The following is a 24,893-nucleotide window of genomic DNA, read 5'->3' as shown; positions in this document are numbered from 1 at the left end:
GTGTGGTTCAGTAGATTTCAACGGTCTACAAACCACCACTAGTAAATAAGTAAAGATGATAATTTTCTATCTTCATTCATAATATATATTTATCTATATATATACCTACTCATAATTGCACCATCCAGGTATTAGAAACAGCAATAACCAACTAAAGAACACAGCATAACTTAGTATCTCACCGCACTCTCACCTTGTCTAAACCAAAAAACATAAATATAAGCCCACCTTATTCCCCTGCACAAGTCAACTAAAAACTACTTTTGGCATGTTCCATGTCACAAAATATCTACTTTTCGATCACCACGTTCCAAAGCTGCACCCAACATGATCTTGAGTGATGATGTTCAACCGTTCTCGCATCACCGCCATTGACGGGTATTTAGGAAAACATATTCTATAAAAGCATGTGTGAGAAGAAGGCAGAAGCTCGATCGAATCATTGGTTTTGTAAATATAAAGCTTTGAAGCTAAACCACCAAAACCATCCACAGGTAAATGCTTCAAAGAGGTCCAAAAGAAAAGTAGAACCTTTTGCCGCTCGCCTGTCATTTCCCCACAATCTGCTAACAAAAAGTTTCGTCAATAATAATAATTAATTGATAATAATAATAATAATTAATTGATAATAATAATAATAATAATAATAATAATAATAATAATAATAATAATAATAATAATAATAATAATAAAACATACCTTCCAAAACCAGGATATTTGAGGATCAGTTTCTTTATACCCATTATATTCAGTATGGGTCTTCCAATCTTCGACAGAAATAACATTCTCGCTGCCATGTAACATGCCATCATGATCCTCAAACACTAAGGTATTAAAAACCAATTTTTGAATCTTTTCGTCACCAACAATATCTGCAAATCCCTTCGCGAATTTGGCCACTTGTTTGGCAACAGATGTAACAAACCGATGCTTAATAAGAAGGTCAACATACTCCTTTCTGTTTCTACTATTCACAACAACATTTTTACCATTAGCAAAAAGCTCAACAACTTTCATAGACCCTAACTCTTCGACTTCATGAACAAATGTTAGACCGAGTGCGTCTTGATCTACTATACCCGGATCCATATCCAATATTTGTTTGCAGCTATTGTAGAAATATGGATCCGCATCTTTTACATCTTCCAATGATATATCTGTTCCAGCAAGTTGCAAGAAAAATGTGCGGTCAAACGTTATGCCAACTTGTACTTTGTGCATTAATGCTAACGCAATTACCCTCCCTGCAAACTTGAAGTATCTTAGATGCAACGGATCAACCTTTGATGCTGCAAATATATAAAAACAGATACATGAATATATCAGATAAGATTAATAGATGTTTAGAAAAATGCTTCCAAACAAAGGGGCTGTTTAGTAACCTCTTCATGATTCCATTAAGAGGCTACCTCTAAATCAGTAAGAGGTAGAGTATGTCTGGTTCATTTAATAGACATCTCTTAATGGTTCATGGAGCCTCTTAATGGGTAAGTTTTAAAAACCGCTGAACGATTCAAAGACTACCTATTAATCAATCAGGCCTCTTAATGGCTCAGCACAAGGTTGCCAAACAACCCCTAAGGGTGTAAACAAGCCAAGCTGCTCGTGACCTACTCCACATCGGCTCACTAAAAACACTCGAACCTAGATTAGCTTAAATGAGCTACAGTCTTAAAACATGTTTGTTTAATAAATGAACCCAAGCTTAACTGATCGAGCTCATGCTGGCTCGTGAGCCTGAACAAGCCTATCCTTCGTATACATTTTATATAATATATATTTATATAAATATAATTATTATTAGTATAAATAACCACTAAATATAAGAAAATAACCACTAAATATATGATATGTTATACATAGAATCTTTATTTAATTATATATGCATATATATAACGAAAAATGTATATAAATTAATTTAAAAAAAAAAAGAGCCAAGCTCGGGCCTCAATGTAAGCATGTTCAATAAACGAGCCCGAGCTTCACTTATCGAGCTCAAACTGGCTCGCGACCCTAACGAGCCTATTATTTATATATTTTTTCTAATTTTATACACACACACACACAATTATTATTGGTATATATAAAACTATGATAAAAAAATAACTTACAAATATATATATATATATATATATATATATATATATATATATATATATATATGTTTTAATTATAAATATATAAAAAAAACTAACTAAAATGTATATAGATTAATTAAAATATAATAAACAAGCTGGATTCAAGCTTGAAAAAACAGCTCATGAGCCAAGCTCGAGTTCTTGAAAGAAAGCTCAAAACGAGCCGAGCTCGAGCTTAGGCGGGCTCAGGCTCGGCTCCGCTTGTTTACACCCCTATTAAATCCCAATGAAAGAAAGATAAGTCGGTTAATAATGAATTGGAATTGAAACAAACTGTTCTTTTAGCTAGTGTAAAAGGGCTAAATAAAAATTATTAAAAAAAAAAAACCACAATAGTAACTTGTATCAAATAAAATAAAAGATTTATGCATATGGTTAATGGATCAAATGTTTAAAGAGCTTACCAGTAGGGCTTTCATTTTTAACCGCAACCTGAAACCCGAACCGAATAACTATTAACCGAACTTGAAAGTACCCGTACTTATGAAACCCTAACCCGAATCTAACGAACCCGAGTACAACCCGAACTAATACGAGTCGAACACTGAGTACTTTTTAATGGGTTTCAAAAAAACCCATAAAACCCGTTTGACTAAGTAGTCTATTCAATTATTATATCTCCTGCCTTATCCTATTCAATGAATATCGCTGCCTATCCAATTCCTTTCTAGTCACCTATTCCGTTCCAATTCCAACCCCATCTATATCGATTACTATTCCAACATTCTTTACTTATAAAGATCAAGGTTGCAAAAGTCACTAGGCGCTCCAGGGCGGTCGACCAGGGAGTTGCGAGTACTCGGTCTAGGCGGGGTGTACTCGGGGAGTACTCGGACATGGTGTTTTATAAAGAAATTAAGTTTTCAGGATTATATATATACCAAATATCAAAAGTTTACTAAATATTCTACAAAATATAAAAACAATTAATAATACTAACATATTAGTTCAAGAGCATGTCTCAATTGATGAAAATGTCTCAATTGATGAAAGATGTACCTCAATCGAACTTAAATAAGAGGTTTGCGAGTTTAGAACTTCGAATCAAATGATAACAACGGTGGTTGCGAGTTTAAAACTGAAATTCAGTTGCGTCTTAGCGTGAAAAGGAAAAAAACAGTGGTCGACTCTTAGAAAAATTGGTTTTTTTGATAGAAGTCAAAATTTTGTTAAGACCGAGTTGGACCGCCTAGGCCGAGTAGAGCCGCCTAGGTCCGAGTTGGACCGCCTAGGTCCGAGTCCTAGTTTTTTGACCTTGGAGAAGAAAAGCAGTGCAGTGAAGTGCCGAGGAGCGCCTAGGCGCCGAGTACTCGGCTACCTAGGCCGAGTTTCACAACATTGCTAAAGATTATATATGACCATTTATTCAATCAAACGATTGGTTTTTCAAGGTCGGTTTATCAGTCGACCGGATATTCATTCCATCAATCGAACCGTTCTTCAGACTCTTTCAATTGGATTATGTGGTTTGTCATTTACTTATGTAAGTTAAAATTTGAAGATGATATATTTTAGCATATATATGTTACTTTAAGTTTTTTAGGTCAAATACTCATAAAACCCGAACCCAAATAACCAAAGCCCGAATAACCCGGGGAAGATTAGGGTCAATTATGAGTACCCAAAATGAATTTCTCGAACTCGAGGAACCGAAACCCGAAAGTATAACCCGAATAACACCACTACTTACCGGGATTAGGAAAAAATCTTCTACGGTCATTCGGGCATGCGATAAATAAAGCATTTTGAGGATTAAATATTTCTTGACACACCAAAAAAAACCATTCGCGTAACACACCAGGTCCTGTAGCTTCCTCGTTATTAAACTCCATAAACAATCCACCACGAAGATTTTCAGGTTTCGCCTTTGAAATATAGTTAAAAGATTCAGATAACAACTGGGATCTATCAATAAGCATCTCATGAAGCTCTTCATCCTCACGCTTCAACTCAGGAAGCATCAACATTACCAAATGTCTCCTAGATTCAAAGTCCAAAAGATCCTTATGCCCAATAATCCATTTATAGTCCTCACCTCTTTTAGCATATCTAACAATCAAATACCGCAGCGAAACGTCGGCTAACTTCATGTTTGACCAAAACACATCTTCCGCCCCTTGATAAAGCTTAGCAATACCGTGCGTTTCCTTCAAGATAGCCAAATACTGATCCCAATCAGCATCTTCTTTCCGCTTCACTCCCATCTCGCATTTAACCTTTTCAAGGCATCTCCTCATTTTCTCAAACAGCTGAAACAAGATCAAAAACAGATCTTTTACTTCATCATCATAACACGAGAGATTATACATCATGGGAACCGGTATGCACCCTTCAAAATCAGGAAGATCTTTAATCGCAGATTTTACCGGCCTCAAAAATACAGCAAAGTCCCTAACTTCATTCGGCGAGAGATTCACATCCAAACCCTCAGTCAGCTTACTCGCAAGCTCGCTCACAAACGGGAAAACATCCTTAAACGAAACCACATACATCCTATTAGCAAAAGGAGCATGATTTCTCAAACCTCTCCCGATCCTAACATCCTCCACCATCGACCCCAAACTACTCCTACAGAAACTATACAACGGATCATCTCGAACCCCCGACCTCCTCAACAAATTACAAAACTCCAACGCCACAGGCGCACACTGCGAATACAAAACCCTCTGCAACCCGGTCTTCAACGACGACAACAGCATCCTAATCGACTTCTCCGCAAGCTCTTTATTAGACTTACTCGGCGACCTATAGAGCATTACCAAAGCCGAAGGCGCACACAACGATTGAAATATGTTCAAATGAGACACAAGATTATTAACATGGATATCCTTCTTAGCAGTCATGTCTAAAAACACTATCAGCACCGCTTCCACCGGCTTACAAATAAACCCTGTTTCCCCCTTCAACAACCGATAGACGGTGGATACTAAAGTATCAACCAAATGCCATACCTGCGGGTGCTCCGTGCTGCGCATCCTCCCGACCAAATGCAACCCGGCGTCGTTCTTGATCATACATTCGGCTAAAGTGTACTCCGACTGAAGCTGCCGGCCTTGGTAAATCAACCGCTGCTCGATCATCGGAATTCCGGTGACCGATTGTATCTTTTCGAGGATTAGTTCAATTTTGTCGGTGGGTTTGCCGTTGAGGACAAGGGTTTTGCCGTTGGAGATTAATCGGACGAAGAAATGAATACGGGCCGGGTCAGATGAGCCGGAAGTGGAAGTAGTGGGTTCGGGGTGGTCGAGATGCCGAGTGGGTTGGTTCGGGGTGGTGGTGGGGTTAGGGTTTGGGTTCGGGTCGAGTTTACGCATGATTCGGGTGAAGTCTAGGTCGTTGAAGAAGGAATCGGAGTCGGAGTCTTCCAGGTGGCGTTTCATAGGCGGTGATCGGAGACGTCGTTGAAAGTGGTGGTGTGGGTTTACGTCAGACCACGGGTGAATGATGGTGATGAGGGGGTGGGTTTACGGAAAGAAAGAGAGAATAGAATAATGAGGCTTTTATATTTTCTTTTTAGAGTAATAATAATAATAATAATAATAATAATAATAATAATAATAATAATAAATGTATGTGAGCGAATACCAAATCAAACATATCGATAAAAACCTTACTTGACGGTTGAGGTTCACACAACCGACGTACGATGAGATCGGGTTCCGATTAATAAGTCGCAGAACCCACGAGCCTATGGGGCTGTTTGAGTTTCCTTATTTTTACCTTCTTATAACTTAGTAACTTTTGTAAGTTAAAATAATATTTGGATAATATAATTTATTAAATCTTTTAAAGAAAGAAAAGGAGTTTTTCATAAGTTAGGATTGAGTAACTTATGAAAAACTCCTTATATAAGGTATAAGGAGGTGCAAATAAGGAATCCCAAACATCCCCTATGTGTTAAAACTAGTTCTCTAACATTTTTTATAGCTGTATATGTTTTTTCTTTATTTTATTATTCAACCTCATCGCTTAACCTATATTATACTTCATGTTAAATCATTTTCTAGTCTCTACCATTTTCGTTTAATAATAATAATAATAAAAAAACCTAGATAAAAACCTAGTTGGATGAAAAAGAGAATGACTCGGGTGACCCACCTCATTTGCACCATGTCAAGCGTGACCAGGGGTGGCATGGTGTTCCAATTAGCTCACGGGTGTCACATGCCCACCCACCGGGACCTTCTATGACCCACACCGGGAGGTCTAATATATGTGTCTATAATAATGAGTACAAAACTAAACAACCGGGGAATAATACGTGATTACCTGAGAGATGTTGGGTGTCGGAGACAGTGGTGAATCGGAAGATCTTCATCAGTTGTCGATGATTTGGTGAACGTGGAAGATGTTTGATTTATCGCTTTTTTTTCTCTATTTGTTTGTGTTGAAATGGAAACGAGGAAAAGAACACGTGTGATGATACGTGGCAAGCTAATATGCAGATATCGGCTTGTGCCATAAGAAAAAAAACAAAGAGTATATTCATAAATAGTGTTAAACTGTTAAGAGGAAGCCTGCTTGTCCTTTAAAATATACTCTGTTCATTCCATATAGCTCTGATATCCTATTAAATACTATATATGAACTAAGTAAAAAAGCAATATTAGTAAAAAAAACATTATTAGAGGACACAAAGTGGGAGCCGTGAAGGGCCAGAGAAAATTTGGCGTCAATTTTGAACACCCCCCCCCCCCCAATCCGACCATGAGGGGGGGGGGGGGGGTTGTTTGAGGGAATCGGAGTGTAGCAACCAGTTTTTCCTTTGCAAAAAAAATATATCAGAGTTTTGATCCTAAAGAAAAATGGGAACAACGCCCCCAATTTTGAGGAGAAATTAGAGTTTTGAGGAAATCGAGACCACATATGTGCTCTTTGAGGGATGTTCCTGCTATAACATTAACTTAATGGATTATGTGAGAATGCTAGGAGTTTAAAGGAGCTTACAGGATATGAATCCAAGTATGGCCGTCCTTGAAAAAAAAAATCAAGACCTGGGTATGTAAAAAAACATACCTTAAAATACAAATTCAATAACTTATATATTGTTTAAGGATTGTTTGGTAGTCCTCAATGATTTTATTAAAAGGCTGTGTTTGAATCATTAAGAGATAGAGTGTGTTTGGTTCACTTAAAAGACACATCTTAATGGTGTAAGAAACCTTTTAATAAGTTTAGAAACATGCTGACCGAATATGAGGGTACTTCTTAATCGACCAGACCTCTTAATGGTCTAACTAAAACACCTAAACGAATTGTGAAGCTGTTCTATCATATTTTGAAAAGCAACGCTCTCAATCAACTCTTGTAATACATGATCTCTAATATATCGTTCTTAGTGGTGGCTTTCTTTTTATCGTTAGTCAAATGTTTATGGGTTTCAAAAAATAAATTTTAAAGGTCTTATTTTAATCAAGATTAATTTTTATAAATGTGCCTAAACTATACTTGGTATGAATTGGGTTAAAACAAAAAGGTTGGTTCTTAGATTACATGCATTATTTTATTTTTTTTTCTTTTCTTTTCTAAAGTTATATATATACATATATATAGTTTCCACGTGATATTTTACTAAGCTATCCATATAGGATTCGATCTCAACAATTTTCCAAAATTATAATTTACACCTAATAAGCTATTTAATTTTATTACTATTACCCCTTTATATAATTACTAATAAGGTTACAAATATAACTTTAAGTGTTGTATTAAATTATGTTTTTATATATTTATAATTTATAAAATTTTATTTATCATTATTTATATCTTACGAATCCATAAGGTATGATATTATGTCTATTATTAAATTTAACTTTTTTATTGCATTTTTTAACCACCGTGTATTACACGAGCTATATCCTAGTATATATATATATATATATTAGTTTTTATCCCCTGTATTACGGGGTTGTCTTATATTATTCATTTATAATATTTATATATTTAGATTTTAATTTTATTTATTGTAAGTAAATTAATAATATATTTAGGGTTTATTGATAAAAGGTGTTTTGGTCAAAAATTAACAACAATGATTTCATAACCAAATTAGTAATCGGGACTAGATGCTTGTATGAAATGAACGTAAAAGTACTTGACCACAAGGATTTGTTGCGAGGAAAAAACTCGTTATCCTTGGGATAACAAGCAAAAAACCCCGGGTGGTGAAAACTATCACCACCGGTTTATTAATAATAAAGGTGATTACAATTGTGGAGCTCAAACTTGCTCGTGATTACAAAGAATGCGAGTACTAGTAAGTTCTCGAGTGCTAGAGTGTGTTTGATCATTAGTTTAGAGCTCTATTTATAATAAACAAAGTCTAACAATATGCCTTATATTTAAGGAAACTTTAGAAAGAGTCCAATTAGCCGTTAATCCTTCTAATCAGCACGTTTCCTTAGTTGTCACGCTCCAATAACAGTAAATGCGAGTTCTTAGGAGATCAAGCAACGGACTTTGACCTGGTAATCATGGAAGGTAGCAAACATCGCGTTAGTTATATAATGTAATTAGGATACCTGTTACCTTAGAGGATACCGCATCCTGAATTCGTCCTGAATATAATCTTTGCTGAGAATTCTGAAAATCCGTGCCCTAACAAAAGGGCTTCACAAATAAATAAAATCTTATAACACAGTTTAAAAACTATCTGTGTTTGATAAGACCCATAACCCGCTTATTTTTTTACTATAAAATTGTTATAGAATTAGTTTCATTTCAGAAGTGATTCTTATAGCAAGAAGTGACCTCAACCGTTAGATTATTAATCAATGGTTGAAAATGTATTGCATTTATTGTAATTAATGAAATTTGAGAAAAAATAAAATAAATAAATAAAAGGGTAGTCTAGGTAGTTTAAAATAATTCATCATTTAATTTTTCTCATCTATCCCTAAAGAAAAGTCCAAAGCATAAATATTCAGACTTTATGATTTGTAAGTTACAATTTATTTATTCCATTAGATGCCCTTTTGTCGGTATGAATTTATTTTTGTTTCTTTTTTCACCAATAAAAGGTTCTTAAATTTATAGTACTTAAGCAAAAATAAATAAATAAATGATATCTTAATGATCAATGTTTATTTTTTTTTCCCGAAAACCATGTTTTAAATTTACGGTATTTTTGGGTTAGTATATAGCATCTTCATCAACAAAAAAATTCAAATAGATATTTCTTTTGTTTATGCGTAAGAAGAATTTTAAGATGTGTAGTTAGAAAACTGAAGACGTGTACAAAGAAACTGAAAATGAGTAGGAAACAAAATTAAAATGTGTATGAAAAATTAAAGACGTGTAGGAAGAAATGAAGATACGTTAGATGAATTTGAAGAGGTGTAGGAAAACTTTGAAAATGTGTAGGACGAAATTAACGATGTGTACGAAGATACTGAAATGTGTACGAAGATACTGAAATTAAGGATCCTTTATCCTTGTAGGGCCTCGAGTATCTTTCCTCCCGGTTTGCCACTATGAGCCTCGAACTCCATGAAGCCAACACTCGCATCTCCGAACTGATGAAGATAGGAGTCACAAAGACCAGTCTTCTTGATAAGAAGACCAAAGAGCTGGAAGACGCGAAACTGGAGCTGTCGTTGGCCAAGAAGGAGTTGGTTCATCAAGAAGCTGCATGCTTGGTAAAGGTTTACGAGGCCATGGAAGGGGCGAAAAAGTCTGCTGCTGTTTCCGTATTCCAATCTCGGCTCAAGATGGCTAAAGAGGCGAAGGATGCTGGTCTGGATACTCCTTTCTGGGATGTAGCTGGTTGGGAAAAGATACTGGCTGAGCTTGATGGGGAGACGGTGGAGGAAGCTGGTCCGAGAGGGACGAAGAAGGTTGCGGAGGAGGCAGTGGATGTGGCGACCAGGGAGCGGCGAAGGCGGTTGATGGCGAGGTGCAATTGGGCGATGATAGTGGTAAAGAAAAGGCTTGAGCCCAATTTTTTATGTGTTTGTGGTTTGATGTTGGGTTGTAGTGGTCTGTGAATAATTTACTTTTTTCTGTCTTGAACAATAGTATGCTTAGGATATTAGGATACATGGGTGGAGGGATCTTGACTTTCCAAGACGAAGCCCATGTTATCCTAACTTTTGAACATCTGGCAATATTCGGGTGGAGGGATCTTGACTTTTCAAGACGAAACCCAGGTGTTGCCTTTTAATTTCCTGCACTTATGATTAGTAATAGCATAATCTTTTGGCTTTAAGTATCAGTAACTTGTAGATTTTAGTTGGAATATCGTTTTAGTTTTCTGAAATAAGTTACTTCGAGGATAACGTATCCTAAAAACATGCTTCTCGAACATTTTGAGAATTATAATTTCAGAGAAGGTATTTGTTAAGATCTTGTATTGAAATGTCCTGAGGACCATATATCCTGAAGATAAAATACCCTTATGTTTTTAGAAAATACAAATTAAAAGACTTATTAGGAATTGGTATGAAATAACTTCAGGATAACATATCCTTCTGTCTTGCGTGAATTATCACAATTAAACCAAAAGATTATATCTTGAAGTATAAATCGAGTGATAAAACCAAATGTAAAGAGTACCTTCATGGAGATCATTCATAAATCTAATAGGCTTACTTGTGATGTCCCCAACCGTTGATCTTTCTAAGTATCAAGCTCCTGGGATTTTGCTAAGTTAACAACAACTTAGTAACCTTTTTAGAATTAGCGATCTGTCGAAACAAAATTAGATAATCCTGGCGACAAAGCCCATTAACTGGCGATAAAGCCTTTTTACTGGCGACTAGGCCTTTCCTTTAGAGACATGAAAATGTCTAAACTTGAGATAAAACTGGGGAAGGTCCCAAACGCATGGGCATGATTATGCCAAGACTTCAAATAACACGAACGTGTTATAAACCTTAGATAACATGAAAATGTTATAAACCATATGTGTGACATGTCTGCCACTTATCTTATGGATTCGGTATATAGCCAACAACAGACGGATGTCAGCTGGTCTGGTCAGCCTGCCTCAAACTATACCCGAATCATCGTGCGCTCCAGGCGTCCTTAGAAAGGTGAAGACCTTTAAACCTTTTGAGATATTCGGGATATCATATTCGTGCGCCCCTGGTGTTCGTTGGAAAGGTGAAGACCTTTAAACCTTGTGGGATATCAGGGATATCATATTCGTGTGGGAGGTGACCAGCCTCTGACTGTTGTTTAGATAACGTATCCTTAGGATAACTGCAAAACACTAAGCTCTTGATGAGGGGTGGGTGTTAGCCCGGTAACACCCCTCCGATGCTTAAGTCAGTAAACTTGATTTAGGGATAATGAAGTTAAAAAATGTAAGAATAAATAAGGAAACATACCTTCATCTTGATGATACCAACATACCTGTATACTAACAAAAATACGCCTTGAGATGGATAGCATTCCAAGCTCTTGATATAGGAACGCCTTCCATAGTGATTAACCTGTAAGCCCCTTTTCCTGCCTCCGAATCAATCAGGTAAGGAGCTTCCCACTTTGGAGCTAGCTTTCCGTCTGCTGGGTTAGTGGTATTCTGAAATGCTTTTCTTAGTACCATGTCTCCTACTTGAAATCTTCAAATGCAGCCATTCTGATTCTGGCGAGATCTCTGAGTTCATCAATGGTATCCAGATCTTCAGTAAGATTTTTGTTGTTGGACTCAATATCCTGGATGCTGGTTCTTGCTGTGGGGATCACCATCTCTGTTGGGATAACAGCTTCGGCCCCAAACACCAAGGAGAAGGGTGTTTGTCCCGTTGCATTTTTTGAGGTGGTTCTATCGGCCCAAAGAACAAATGGTAGTTCTTCAGCTCATTTTCCCTTCTTGGACCCCAATTTCTTCTTTAGATTGTTGATGATGATCTTATTACTAGATTCTGCTTGACAATTAGCTTGAGGATGTACTGGGGTTGAAGTTACCATCTTGATTCCCCAACTTTCACAAAAGTTGGTTGTTCTTCTTCCGATGAACTGTGATCCATTGTCGTAAACAATCTCTGCTGGTTTACCAAATCTTGTTAAGATGTTGCGTTTGATGAACGAGATCACATCCTTTTCTTTGACTTGAACAAATGCCTCTACTTTGATCCACTTGGAGAAGTAGTCTGTCATGGCCAGCATAAAGACTTTTCCACCAGGAGCCTTGGGTAGCTTTCCCACAATATTCATTCCCCATTTCATAAATGGCCATGGGGAGATGATAGAATATAATGGTTCAGCTGGTTGGTGCAATATGTTGTTATATCTTTGGCAAGCATCACACTTCTTGGAGAAATCCATTGAATCTCTCTTCATTGTTGGCCAGAAGTAGCCTGTCCTTAGTATTTTGGATGCTAAGGCTCTGCCCCCAGTGTGTTTTCCGCAATCACCTTCATGTATATCCTTGAGAACTTCTTGTGCTTCTTGATATTCCAGGCATCTCAAGTATGGACCTGCAAGTGATTTTCTATATAATACATTATTTTGGATAATATACTGGGTTATCTTCATTCGAAATGCTCTGGCATTTTCTCCTTCTGGGATCTCGTTATCCTGAAGATACCGTATTATAGGATTGGTCCAAGATGCTGGATTATCCTTAGAATTTGAAGTTTCTAAGACTTCGAGGTTCTCCTTTGTTGCTGGAGTCAAGATATGTACGATAGGTATCTTGACATCTCCTGGTATCTTGAGAGCTGATGCCAAGTTTGCTAAGGCATCTGCTTTAGTGTTCTCTTCTCTTAGTACTTGCACTATGTCAAATGTTTCGAAACACATAGCTAATTGCTTAACTATTTCTAAATATTTCGCTAAGTTTTTTGCATTGGCTGCATAAGAGCCATTGAAATGGTTAGCTAATAACAAAGAATCAACATAAACTTGAAGATACCTGACCTTCATATCCTTAGCTAATTGCAAACCAGCTATTAAGGCCTCGTATTCAGCCTCATTATTAGTAGCCTGAAATTCACAAGATATAGATAGAGGTATTATGTCCCCCTGTGGCGATTTTAGCAGGATACCTAGACCTGTTCCTCTTATGTTGGAGGTACCATCAGTATGTAAGGTCCAACTTTCCTCAACCTCCAATTGCTGAACTTCCTTTTCAACTTCTTCAAGTATATCCTGACTAAAATCAGCCACAAATTCGGCAAGTGCCTGAGATTTGATGGTTGTTCTTGGCTCATACAAGATATCGTATGCACTTAGTTTCACAGCCCATTTTGTCATCCTACCTGACATTTTCTAGTTTTCTCAAAACAACTTTAATAGGATAGTTAGTTTTTACATGTATAGCATGAGTTTCAAAGTAATGTCTTAGTTTAGTTGAAGCCATTATAAGTGCTAAAATTAACTTTTCAAGATAAGAATACCTGGATTCAGCACCTAGTAGACTTTTACTTACATAATATATTGGATGTTGTTGACCTTCATGATCCTTGACCAAGACGGCACTGATTGCACTCCCAGAAACGGCTAAGTATAGGGATAGAGGCTCACCATCAACTGGCTTCATTAGAAGTGGTGATGAGGATAAGTATTCCTTCAGGGATACCAATGCCCTTTCTTACTTTTCTCCCCATTCGAACTTTTGATTCTTCCTCAGGATATTATAGAAGTCTTTACACTTCTCTGAAGATCTTGAGACGAATCTGTTGAGAGCAACTACTCTTCCGGTCAACCTTTGGACATCTTTGACATTTCTTGGCGATTTGATATCCAGGATAGCCTTGACCTGCTTTGGGCTTGCTTCTATTCCTCTTTTGGTGACCATGTATCCCAGGAATTTTCCGGCTTTGACCCCAAAGTGATACTTGGCTGGATTCAGCTTCATGTTGTATTCATCTAGGATATCAAATGCTGTTGCCAAGTCTTTGAGATGATCCTCGACCTTTTTTGACTTCACAACCATGTCATCTATGTAGACTTCCATCGTGTCCCCCAGTTGGTCTTTGAACATCATGTTGACGAGCCTCTGGTATGTCGCACCTGCAATTTTAAATCCAAAAGGCATTGCAGTGTAACAGTATATACCTGTGGGAATCATGAAGGTTGTGTCTTCTTGATCTGAAGTCTCCATTTGAATCTGTTGAAGTCCTGAGGATGCGTCCATGAATGTTAGCAGCTCGTGGCCAGCAGTTGCATCCACCATTGAGTCAATGTGCGGGAGTGGGAATGGGTCTTTTGGACAGGCCTTATTCAGGTCTGTGAAGTCCACACACACTCTCCATTTTCCATTTTTCTTCTGTACAACAACTAGATTGGCCAACCATCTAGGATATTGGACTTCTCTTATCATCTTGGTTTTGAGCAGCTTCTGCACCTCTTCTTGTGTGATAGCATTTCTCTCAAGAGCAAACTTTCGTCGCTTTTGATGTACTGGCCTGAAATATTTGTCTATACCAAGTTTATGATGATTATAGATTTAGATATACATGTCATATCTTCATGTTTCTAGTCGAAGGTAGAAGCTCTTTTCTTTAGAAATGGTATCAATTCCATCTCAATATCCTCAGGAATACTTGATCCTAACAATACTTTGACTTTAGTATCCTGAGGATCCAAAGATACTTCCTTTACATCCCGCTCTCTTGCTTGCAGGACCTTCCCTGGTTGTTGCTGTAATTGCTATGCTTGAGTAGGCTTTGTAGTCCACTTCATTGATGAAGCATAACATTCCTTGGCATCTTGTTGATCACTCTCAATTTTGATGACTCCCCAAGGACTTGGGAGTTTCACACACTGATGGTAGGTTTACTGCCTTCATGTTGTGGATCCAGGGCCTGCCTAAAATCACATTACAACAAGATAAAGTGTCAATAACGCAAAACTTTTGTAGGGAGTTAGTTCCCTCAATATATATTGGAAGTTTGATTTCTCCCAAGGTGTTCTTGGTTTTGCCACTGAATCCGACAAGAACTGAGGATTTAGGGATAATCTCTGATTCTGGGATATCCATTTTCTTCAATGCATCCATCTAGATAATGTTTACAGAGCTTCCTCTATCAACGAGTATCCTGCGCACAAAACAGTTGGCTATACATAAGGTGATTACCAAACCGTCATGGTTGGGATCCATAGGGTCACATCTATCCTCCTCATCGAAGGATATGATTCTTTGAGTTGTCAATGTGGAAGTACGGAGAGGTCTTTCTCCGTTGTCCATCCTCGTCTCTCTAGAACGTTTCTTGGCTGCTGAATACGAGGTCCCACAAATGTCAGATCCTCCCGAGATAAAGGATACCACCTTAGCCCCGGGTGGTGGAGAAGGTGCCCTTTCAGGTATCTTGACAGGATCCTGACTCTTGTTCTTATTTCTTCCAAATAGTTTTTTTAGGTGTCCTTTGCTGAGAAGGTATCCTGTCTTCTTCCGAAGTGCTATACAATCGTCAGTGCGATGGCCAAAGTCTTCATGATACGCACACCATTTTGACTTGTCTTTGTTTGATCCGGGCTTCTCATTCTTTTTAGGCCGTTTAGCCTTGTCACCGAAATCCTGCATGGCACAAATCACACCACCAATATCAAGGTTAAAGCAATATTCGAATATTTTAGGATATTTTTCGTCGTCTTCGTTTTCTTCCACAACGTTGATCTTGGGATTATCTTGCTTGGAGTAAGGCTTCGGCCTAAAGAACTTTTGTGGAGAGTCGGACTTCCAGTTGGTGGACTCATATTTCGGGATAACCAAGTTTCTATGAGCCTTCTTGTCATCCTCCAGTCGAATGTATCTTAATGCCTTGTTTCTGACTTCATCTAGATTCCTGCATGGAGTCATGACGAGGTCGTCGTAGAAAGGAGAACCCTTCCTAAGTCCCATCTTGAAGGCTTCAACAGCAGCTGTCATGTCAAGGTTGGGGATTTCCAATGCTTCCCTGCTAGATCTAATTATGTATCCCTTAGGGATTCATTGTTATGCTGAACAATTCTATATAAATCACCTGTCATTTTCTCAAAAGATCTTCTACAAGAGAATTGATTATTAAACAAGTTAATTAAATGAGCAAATGAAGTGATAGTATTGGAAGGAATACTTAATAACCATTTGAGGGCCGGCCCTGTTAGTGTTGAACCAAACCCTTTACATAGACATGCTTTTTTGATTTCTGCAGGGATATGGTTGACCTCCATCCTTTCTCTGTATTGAGCTACATGCTCCTCAGGATCCGTGGTGCCGTCAAAAAGTTTCATGTTGGGCGTCTGGATCTTCCTGGGGATCTCCACGTCACATATGGGCCAAGTGAACCTGGAAAGTTTGTGACTGCCCGCCGGAACTTCAGCCATGGGACGGATTATCCCGGGGATACTGGAAATCATATCTTTCATCTTCTGTAATTCCCTGGCTATATCAAGGGATATCCCTTTGTCCTGCACAGCTCCACGGTTAGTGTATAAATTAGAAGTAAGTAAACTGTTACCAGGATCTTCGTTAGGTCTCTGGTATCCTGAGCTTGAGTGGTTAATTCCTCCATTGATGGTATCCCCAGGATAAGGCGGTGCCTGCATAGGGATGTCATCTCCGACATGCACTTCCGAGGACATCATACGGGATCCTGATGAGAATATGCCGGCAGGCACAGTTGAGCGAGGCTGCATATTGATGGACCCTGGCCTCGTTGGTCCAGGTAACTCCGAGGATACCGAAGGAAAAGCTCCACAGTATCCTGATTGCTGCTGCGATGGAATCCTTGCTGATTGTGTCCCTAAGGATTCGGGATTCTGAAGGATAGATGATCCTGGAGAATCAAAATCAAGGACCCTGGGCATGATTGGAGTGGCCTCCTGCCCTGGTTTCTTTTGATTCCTTCAATCTCCTTAAATAGCCTTGAGTTGGTCTTCTCTTGCTGCTCTATGTGCGTTTTGACCTGTTTTACCAAAGAAAAAATATCATTGTTAAAAATAACTGGGTCTACCCGTGTGGAGGATCCCGCGAATGGTGGAAGTTCTCCTCTGGGCTGAGTATTTTTCTTCGGCAGTGGTGGAGGTCCTGGGTTGACACTTGAAGCAGTAGTGACCACTGAAGCAAAGACTGAACTGGTTTTTAGTTGTGAGGCCATCGTAAAGAGAATGAAGGTTAATGAAATAAATGGATTTAATGGATTAAAGCACCGTTAGCCCCACGGTGGGCGCCAAATTGTTTTAGTCAAAAATTAACAACAATGATTTCGTAACCAAATTAGTAATCGGGACTAGGTGCTTGTATGAAATGAACGTAAAAGTACTTGAACACAAGGATTTGTTGCGAGGAAAAAACTCGTTATCCTTGGGATAACAAGCAAAAAAAACCCCGGGTGGTGAAAACTATCACCACCGGTTTATTAATAATAAAGGTGATTACAAGTGTGGAGCTCAAACTTGATCGTGATTACAAAGAATGCGAGTACTAGTAAGTTCTCGAGTGCTAGAGTGTGTTTGATCATTAGTTTAGAGCTCTATTTTATAATAAACAAAGTCTAACAATATGCCCTATATTTAAGGAAACTTTAGAAAGAGTCCAATTAGCCGTTAATCCTTCTAATCAGTACGTTTTCTTAGTTGCCACGCTCCAATAACAGTAAATGCGAGTTTTTAGGAGATCAAGCAACGGACTTTGACCTGGTAATCATGGAAGGTAGCAAACATCGCGTTAGTTATATAATATAATTAGGATACCAGTTACCTTAGAGGATACCGCATCCTGGATTCGTCCTGAATATAATCTTTGCTGAGGATACTGAAAATCCGTGCCCTAACAAAAGGGCTTCACAAATAATATTAACTCCTAATTTGAAGAAGGTTTCAAAATAAATGGTTATAAACATCATTTATTGAGTAATAAAGACAATAAATTGCTTTCATTGTTCTTTTTTTAAATTTTAAGACTTTGTTATTTTATTTTTTGGATTTTGTGAAATCTTACTATACTATTAAAGCAATACAAGGTTTCCACATGACATTCAACTAGCATGTCCACATAGTTTCCAACTCATCAATTTTTCATTTATATAATTTTCACTTGTTAATTTGAATATTAATTTTAACATTAACTCCTAAGTTGAAGAAGTTTTCAAAATAAATGGCTATAATCATCATTTATTGAGTAATAAAGACGATAAATTGCTTTCATTGTTCTTTTTTTAATTTTTAAGACTTTGTTATTTTATTTTTTGGATTATGTATAAACATTTGGACTAGATGTATGGATGTTTGGATTGAAATGGTGGTTTAAATCACGAGGTTTGGATTATATTGTTACTTTATTAAATGCACGGTTTAATAAAAATTAAATTATATCTCATTGTTATATTAATATTTTAGCATTCTTTATGTTGTGTACTTAAATAATTTATAATTTTAATAAAAGAAGTTTTTATAGCACACAACTTATGTTACAACATCTACATGTTTACGATTCATAGTTTAAAAATATGACTTCAGCAGATGATTAAGTTTTAATTAATATGATTTTTTTGTTTCATGATATAAGTTAGAAATATGTATTAAATTGTTATATTTTCTCTCTTTGTCTTTGTATGCTGGATTCTTTTAATTAAAACAACAATGTGATACCTTATAATAATATTAATAATACTAATAATAATTATAATAATGCTAGATTATCTGACGTTTACAATTTATTAAAATATATGTAACACACACACGCACACACACACACACACACATATATATATATATGAAGTTTTATATATTTTCCGTCCTGTGTAACACGGAATCTAACCTAGTAGGAGATATGATTGAAGAATTTGAAAAGGTGTAGAAATAAGTTGAAAATGTGTTGAGGAAATTATAGTTTTGTAGTATGAAATGGAGAGAGAATAGGAAAAATCTTACTATACTATTAAAGCAATACAAGATTTTCACATGGCATTCAACTAGCATGTCCGCATAGGCTTCCAACTCATCAATTTTCCATTTAAATAATTTTCACATGTTAATTTGAACATTAATTTTAAATTTTAACTTCTAAGTTGAATAAAGTTTCAAAATAAATTGTTATGATCATCATTTATTGAGTACTAAGACAATTAATTGTTTTCATTGTTATTTTTTAAAATTTTGTGACTTTGTTATTATTATTATTACTATTTTTTATATTTTGGGAAATTATTTATGAACGTTTAGACTGGATTTTTGGATTGAAATGGTGGTTTAAGTCATGAGGTTTAGAATATATTGTTGCTTTGTTAAACGCGCGGTTTAATAAAAATGATAATAATATCTCATTGTTATATTCATATTTTTAGCATTTTTTTTGTTTTGTACTTAAATGTTTTATAATTTCAATAAAAATAGTTTTTGTAACACACAACTTATGTTATAACATCTACTTGTCTACGCTTTATAGTTTACAACATATGACTTCAGTAGATCATGAAGTTTTAACTGATATGTGTTTTTTGTTTCATGGTATAAGTTAGAAATATGTGGCATGACTTATAACTATGTTTTAGATTGCTAATTTTCTCTATTTTTTTTTGTATGTTAGGTTCTTTTAATAAAAATAACAATACGATACCTTATAATCTTACTATACTGTTAAAGCAATACAAGGTTTTCACATGGCATTCAACTAGCATGCCCACATAGGCATCCAACTCATCAAATTTGCTATTTATATAATTTTCACATGTTAATTTGAATATTAATTTCAAACATTAACTCCTATGATGAATAAAGTTTCAAAATAAATTGTTAAAATCATAATTTAATGAGTAATAAAGAAATTAATTGTTTTCATTGTTATTTTTTAAAATTTGAGACTTTGTTATATATTTATTATTTTTTTTTGGATTTTGGGAAATTATTTATGAACGTTTGGACGGGATGTTTGGATTAAAATGATGGTTTAAGTCACGAGATTTGGATTATATTGTTGTTTTATTAAACACGCGGTTTAGTAAAAATTATAACTATATCTCATTGTTATATTCATATTTTTAGCTTTTTTATGTTGTGTACTTCAATGTTTTAATTTCAATAAAAATAGTTTTTATAACACACAACTTATGTTATAACATCTACTTGTTTATGTTTTATAGTTTGTAGTATATGACTTAAATAGATGATGAAGTTTTAACTAATATGAGTTTTTTGTTTAATGGTATAAGTTAGAAATATATGGCATAATTTAGAATTATGTTTAGATTATTATTTTTCTCTATTTGTCTTTGTATGTTTGGTTCTTTAAATAAAAGTAACAATGCAATACCTTATAATAATCTTACTATACTATTAAAGAAATACAAGGTTTTCACATGCCATTCAACTAGCATTTCCACGTAGGCTTTCAACTCATCAATTTTCCATTTATATAATTCTCACATGTTAATTTGAACATTAATTTTAAGCATTAACTCCTAAGTTGAAGAAAGTTTCAAAATAAATTGTTAAAATCATCATTTATTGATTAATAAAGACAATCAATTATTTTCATTGTTATTTTTTAAAATTCGAGACTTTGTTATTATTATTATTATTATTATTATTTTGGATTTGGGAAATTATTTATGAACGTTTGGATGGGATGTTTGGATTGAAATGATGGTTTAAGTCACGGGGTTTGGATTATATTGTTACTTTATTAAGCACGCGGTTTAATAAAAATTATAATTATATCTCGTTGTTATATTCATATTTTTAGCCTTTTTATGTTGTGTACTTAAATATTTTATAATTTCAGTAAAAATAGTTTTATAGCACACAACTTATGTTACAACATCTAAATGTTTACGCTTAGTAGTTTACAACATATGGCTTCAGTAGATGATAAAGTTTTAACTAATATGCCTTTTCCGTTTCATGATATAAGTTAGAAATATATGGCATAAATTAGAATTATGTTTTAAATTGTTATTTTTTTCTATTTGTCTTTGTATGTTGGGTTCTTTTAATTAAAATAACAATGTGATATCTTATGATAACAATAATGCTAGATTATCTGGCGTTTACAATTCGTTAAAATGTATATAACACACGCGCGCGTGCACACACACATCTTTTCTTTAATAAATTTTTTGATATTTTATTTTAGTAATTGTCTTTGATTAATTATACTAGTTAATGAGGTAGCTAGTATGGTTTAATTAATTATATTAATTGGAAAGAAAAATTTTTGATTACTTTAGTATCTTTTCATTTATTTTTAATTATTTTAGACTAAAAACTGAATGATTATCCAAGTCATTAGAAATTTATGTGTCCAGACTTTGTTTAGATTTTTGAATGATTGTAATAATTATTGCATATGAATGTGATGAACATGTTGTTTGTTTGACACTGGCAGCAAACATACCGTTCCGGTTATTGTACCCTAGAAGACAAACACATTCATCTTAGAAGAGACACTACTTATCTTAAGGGACCAACGTCGATCACACACCTCAATAAACGCCAACGACTTTAACTGGACAAGTGTTGCAACCCAGAACAAAGCCAAAGACACTTTTAATTTAAAAAAAACATCATTGAATATCTTCGCATTCAAATAAGTTTATTTATATATTTTTATAAATGGTGGTGGACCCACATGTAAAAAGTTACAAAATTAGCCCCTTTAAAATTGTAAATTGTTTTGAGTAAAATACAATTTTATTATATTACATAAATAGTCCTTTAATGGGTAAAATGACTAAAGTAGCCTCATGTGTCGTGCATATGGGGCCACTTGACGGAAAAACTTAATATCCGTTAGTGTAAAGACTAAAACCGAGACGAAACTCCAAATAAAGGATAAAGAGTGAAAGTCTTTTTCAAAAAGGACTCATTCCATAATATTGGATATTCAAAAGGACAACAATTGTAATTTTCTCTTATATAAATCTATATAAATAATTTACCATTTAACTAGTTGCTAGTCTCTCGCGTATTAAGGCGGAGACGTGACGGGAATTCGATCGGTATTGGTTAAACCTGCGTGTTACGGCGGAGATATGGTGGGAATTCGGTTGGTATTGGCTCGGTTCGTTATGATAATAATCTAAATTAAAATCAGTTTTAGTTATTAGTCTTAATAAATTCGTAATTTAAGTTTGTAAAATGATTTAACAAAACTATCAAACACAGGGGACTAAAAATGCCAAATGAGCAAAATTGTAAAAACCAAATAAAAAGAAATGCAATATAGTAAAAGCGATATGGAAACAGTTTGATAAAAACAAATGGATTCCACAGGAACCAAACCCTAGCACATTATTCCATAGCTAAGCATCTAACCGACTGATCAAAGATTCTAAGGCATAACTTACGTTATTGAAGGAAACGAATGTAATTTATCTCAACAAAATTAGAAAACTATAGTGGTTCTCGAAACTCTCATTTTAATATACTATTATAGAAAAAAAAGATTCATGTACAAAATAATCTTAATGTGATATGAGAACGTAAGAAACAATATCAATCTATCAAAAATGATAACGTAGTAAACGATAACAACTACAATACCAATCTACATAAGCTATGCTTTATAATAACAAGAAAAAACTCTAATGATAACAACAAAAGAATCAAAATTAACAATAAAATAATAACAGAAAATACTTATAACAGCATAAGAAAAAAACCTAAAAATAACAACAAAATGTAAATCAACAAATACTTATAACGTCTCATAATCGGAAATCAGCAAATACGAACAAAATATAACAACAAACAGTTATAATACAAACATAATAATATAACAGTAAATTGTTTCTCACCGTTTTCATGTTAAGAATGATTTGTATTTGATCCTGAAACTATTATTAGAATTATAGTTTAATCTAAACTATATTCATACATATTTAAACCCAAATACCCATTGTCCGCTCAATCCACACTCGAATTTTAAGCGCAATCTCCTAATCCACTATTCATCTAACCTAATTAAAACATAAAATAAAAAAAGCAGGTGACGTAGGCTGTCGCGGTCTACTCAAACAATTAATTTTAAGACTTAAATACCTATAATAAGTACGGTTAAGTAAGGTCGTCTCCTCAGGGACTCAAGAAAAGTGCAAGTTTATTTAATTTATAACTAATTATTTAACCTAAGCGGACAGATGATGTCAAGCGGTTTTTAGAAAAAGATTTAATTAAAACTAAATGATTACTTAAAAAGACATTGTAAACAATATTAATAAAAAGTATTCATTCTAGGTTCGGGTTATGTGTTTCATACATTAATCACAGATTCTCTTGTCTTTGATGTTATAATAATTGCTAGTCCTATGGTTTGATTTATGATGACAAACGATACCCTAACCGAATTGTTGACACAAATGAACCCGGACTCCGTAATTGTCAAATCTATGTCTAGGACAACTAACTCAATGATAAGGTTTGATGATTTTAGTTCAATGACACAAGAGCTTAAACCCTAAATGTTGGTGAACAACCAAACAAACGTTACACAAATCAATAATGGCAAACACAAACCTTAATCAACCAATAACTAATTAAGCAAGACAAATTCATATAAAATCAATCAAGCTATAATCATTAAGCATAAGAATCTGATCATAACAGTATTTCACACAAAACCTTAGCCTAGAACGAACACACACAATTAGCCGGACATCGACATTATCGTTAAAACACTTATCTTGATGAACATATGATCAATGATGGAACCGGAAACTTCGGGATGGATGAAATTCGTCCTAGAACACATCTTCTGCCTCTGGAAGTCGTAATAATCCGAATGGGGAGGTTAAGGGGTTTAAATAAGGTAAACTCTAATTTTAGCCGACTTTGACCATCTTCGCGTATCGCGAAGGACAAAATAGTCGGGGTCTGAATCTTGCAACTTCGCGTGTCGCGAAGTTGTCCCCCTATACGCGAAGATGCAATTTTTCAAATTTAATTATTTTCTTTTTTTAAATGCCTCGTGATGCGTGCACTTCCAATTTCTCACTTCTCGATCTTCATTCAAGCCCGTAAATATCCTCATTAAGCTCCATAGCTTCCAAGTTCCTGAAAACACATAAACATACTTGAAGTACCAATGTTCATTCGATTATTTAACTAAAACTAACTAATTAATATGTAAAATAAACTAACTTTTACCCAACCATCACATCCCCACATTTATCCTTTTTCGTCCCGAAAAAGACTTTGCGATAGAATCAGAATCAGAGATCATTTACAAAATACTTCATAGATTATCTTAATTAAACACAAAGAACACAAAAACCACGATTGTCGATATTGTTGTCCACTTAAATCCATGCCTCAATACTTACCAGGAAAAATAAGGTGTAACAGTTTTATTAGTTCATATGATTAAAATGGAACCCACACTTCAAACCCCTAAAGCCGCCTTACCATGCTTCATTATAGTTTTACCGAACCAGATTACCCCAACTTGACTTAAACCTTAAAATTAGACGATCAAAATTTTGCACATTTGTACAATTTTTAAGCCCATATGTAATAGCTTAGACAATCTTGGATATTTTATCGAACCAAAACCTAAACTTAAGCATTAAAGTCTACCAAAATGGCCATTAGATACGATTCAGGTGTAATTAGGTAACCAACTAGTAAATAGCCCCCACTATATGACATACCCCCGTTATCAATGAATACCCCGAAGTCCATCACCATACGTGAGTAGGCACGAATTCATCTATAGGGCTTACATATGACGTGTCCCGTGTGGTCCGTTTCTTAATAGTAATGAGACTCGAGCATGGGGACCCCATATGACTAACAGCGTGGATGATCAAGTCAGTAGTGAATTTGTAGTTTTAAAGCACCTATTGTGATAATGTTTATTGACTTATGAATTGTCAAATAAACTGCGGGTTT

The 24,893-nt window shown here is 35.2% G+C and overlaps 1 protein-coding gene across 1 annotated transcript; it reads right to left on the bottom strand.

Annotated features, from left to right (window-relative positions):
• Nucleotides 1-228: 228 nt before the first annotated feature.
• On the bottom strand, nucleotides 229-5,518 carry LOC143576442 (E3 ubiquitin-protein ligase UPL5-like). Its single transcript, XM_077060531.1, has 3 exons — nucleotides 3,829-5,518; nucleotides 696-1,289; nucleotides 229-563 (listed from the first exon to the last, which is right to left on the bottom strand). Exons 1-3 carry the CDS (start codon nucleotides 5,516-5,518, stop codon nucleotides 301-303), a joined length of 2,547 nt encoding a protein of 848 aa, XP_076916646.1. The 3' UTR covers nucleotides 229-300.
• Between the last annotated feature and the right edge of the window lie 19,375 nt (nucleotides 5,519-24,893).

The sequence above is a fragment of the Bidens hawaiensis genome, unplaced genomic scaffold, assembly GCF_021521415.1.
Source record: "Bidens hawaiensis isolate Kalapana, Puna unplaced genomic scaffold, B.hawaiensis_p1.1 tig00028159_1, whole genome shotgun sequence".
Taxonomy (NCBI): domain Eukaryota; kingdom Viridiplantae; phylum Streptophyta; class Magnoliopsida; order Asterales; family Asteraceae; genus Bidens; species Bidens hawaiensis.
Note: the sequence above shows the minus strand (reverse complement) of the source record. Positions and strands in the feature narration are given on the sequence as shown.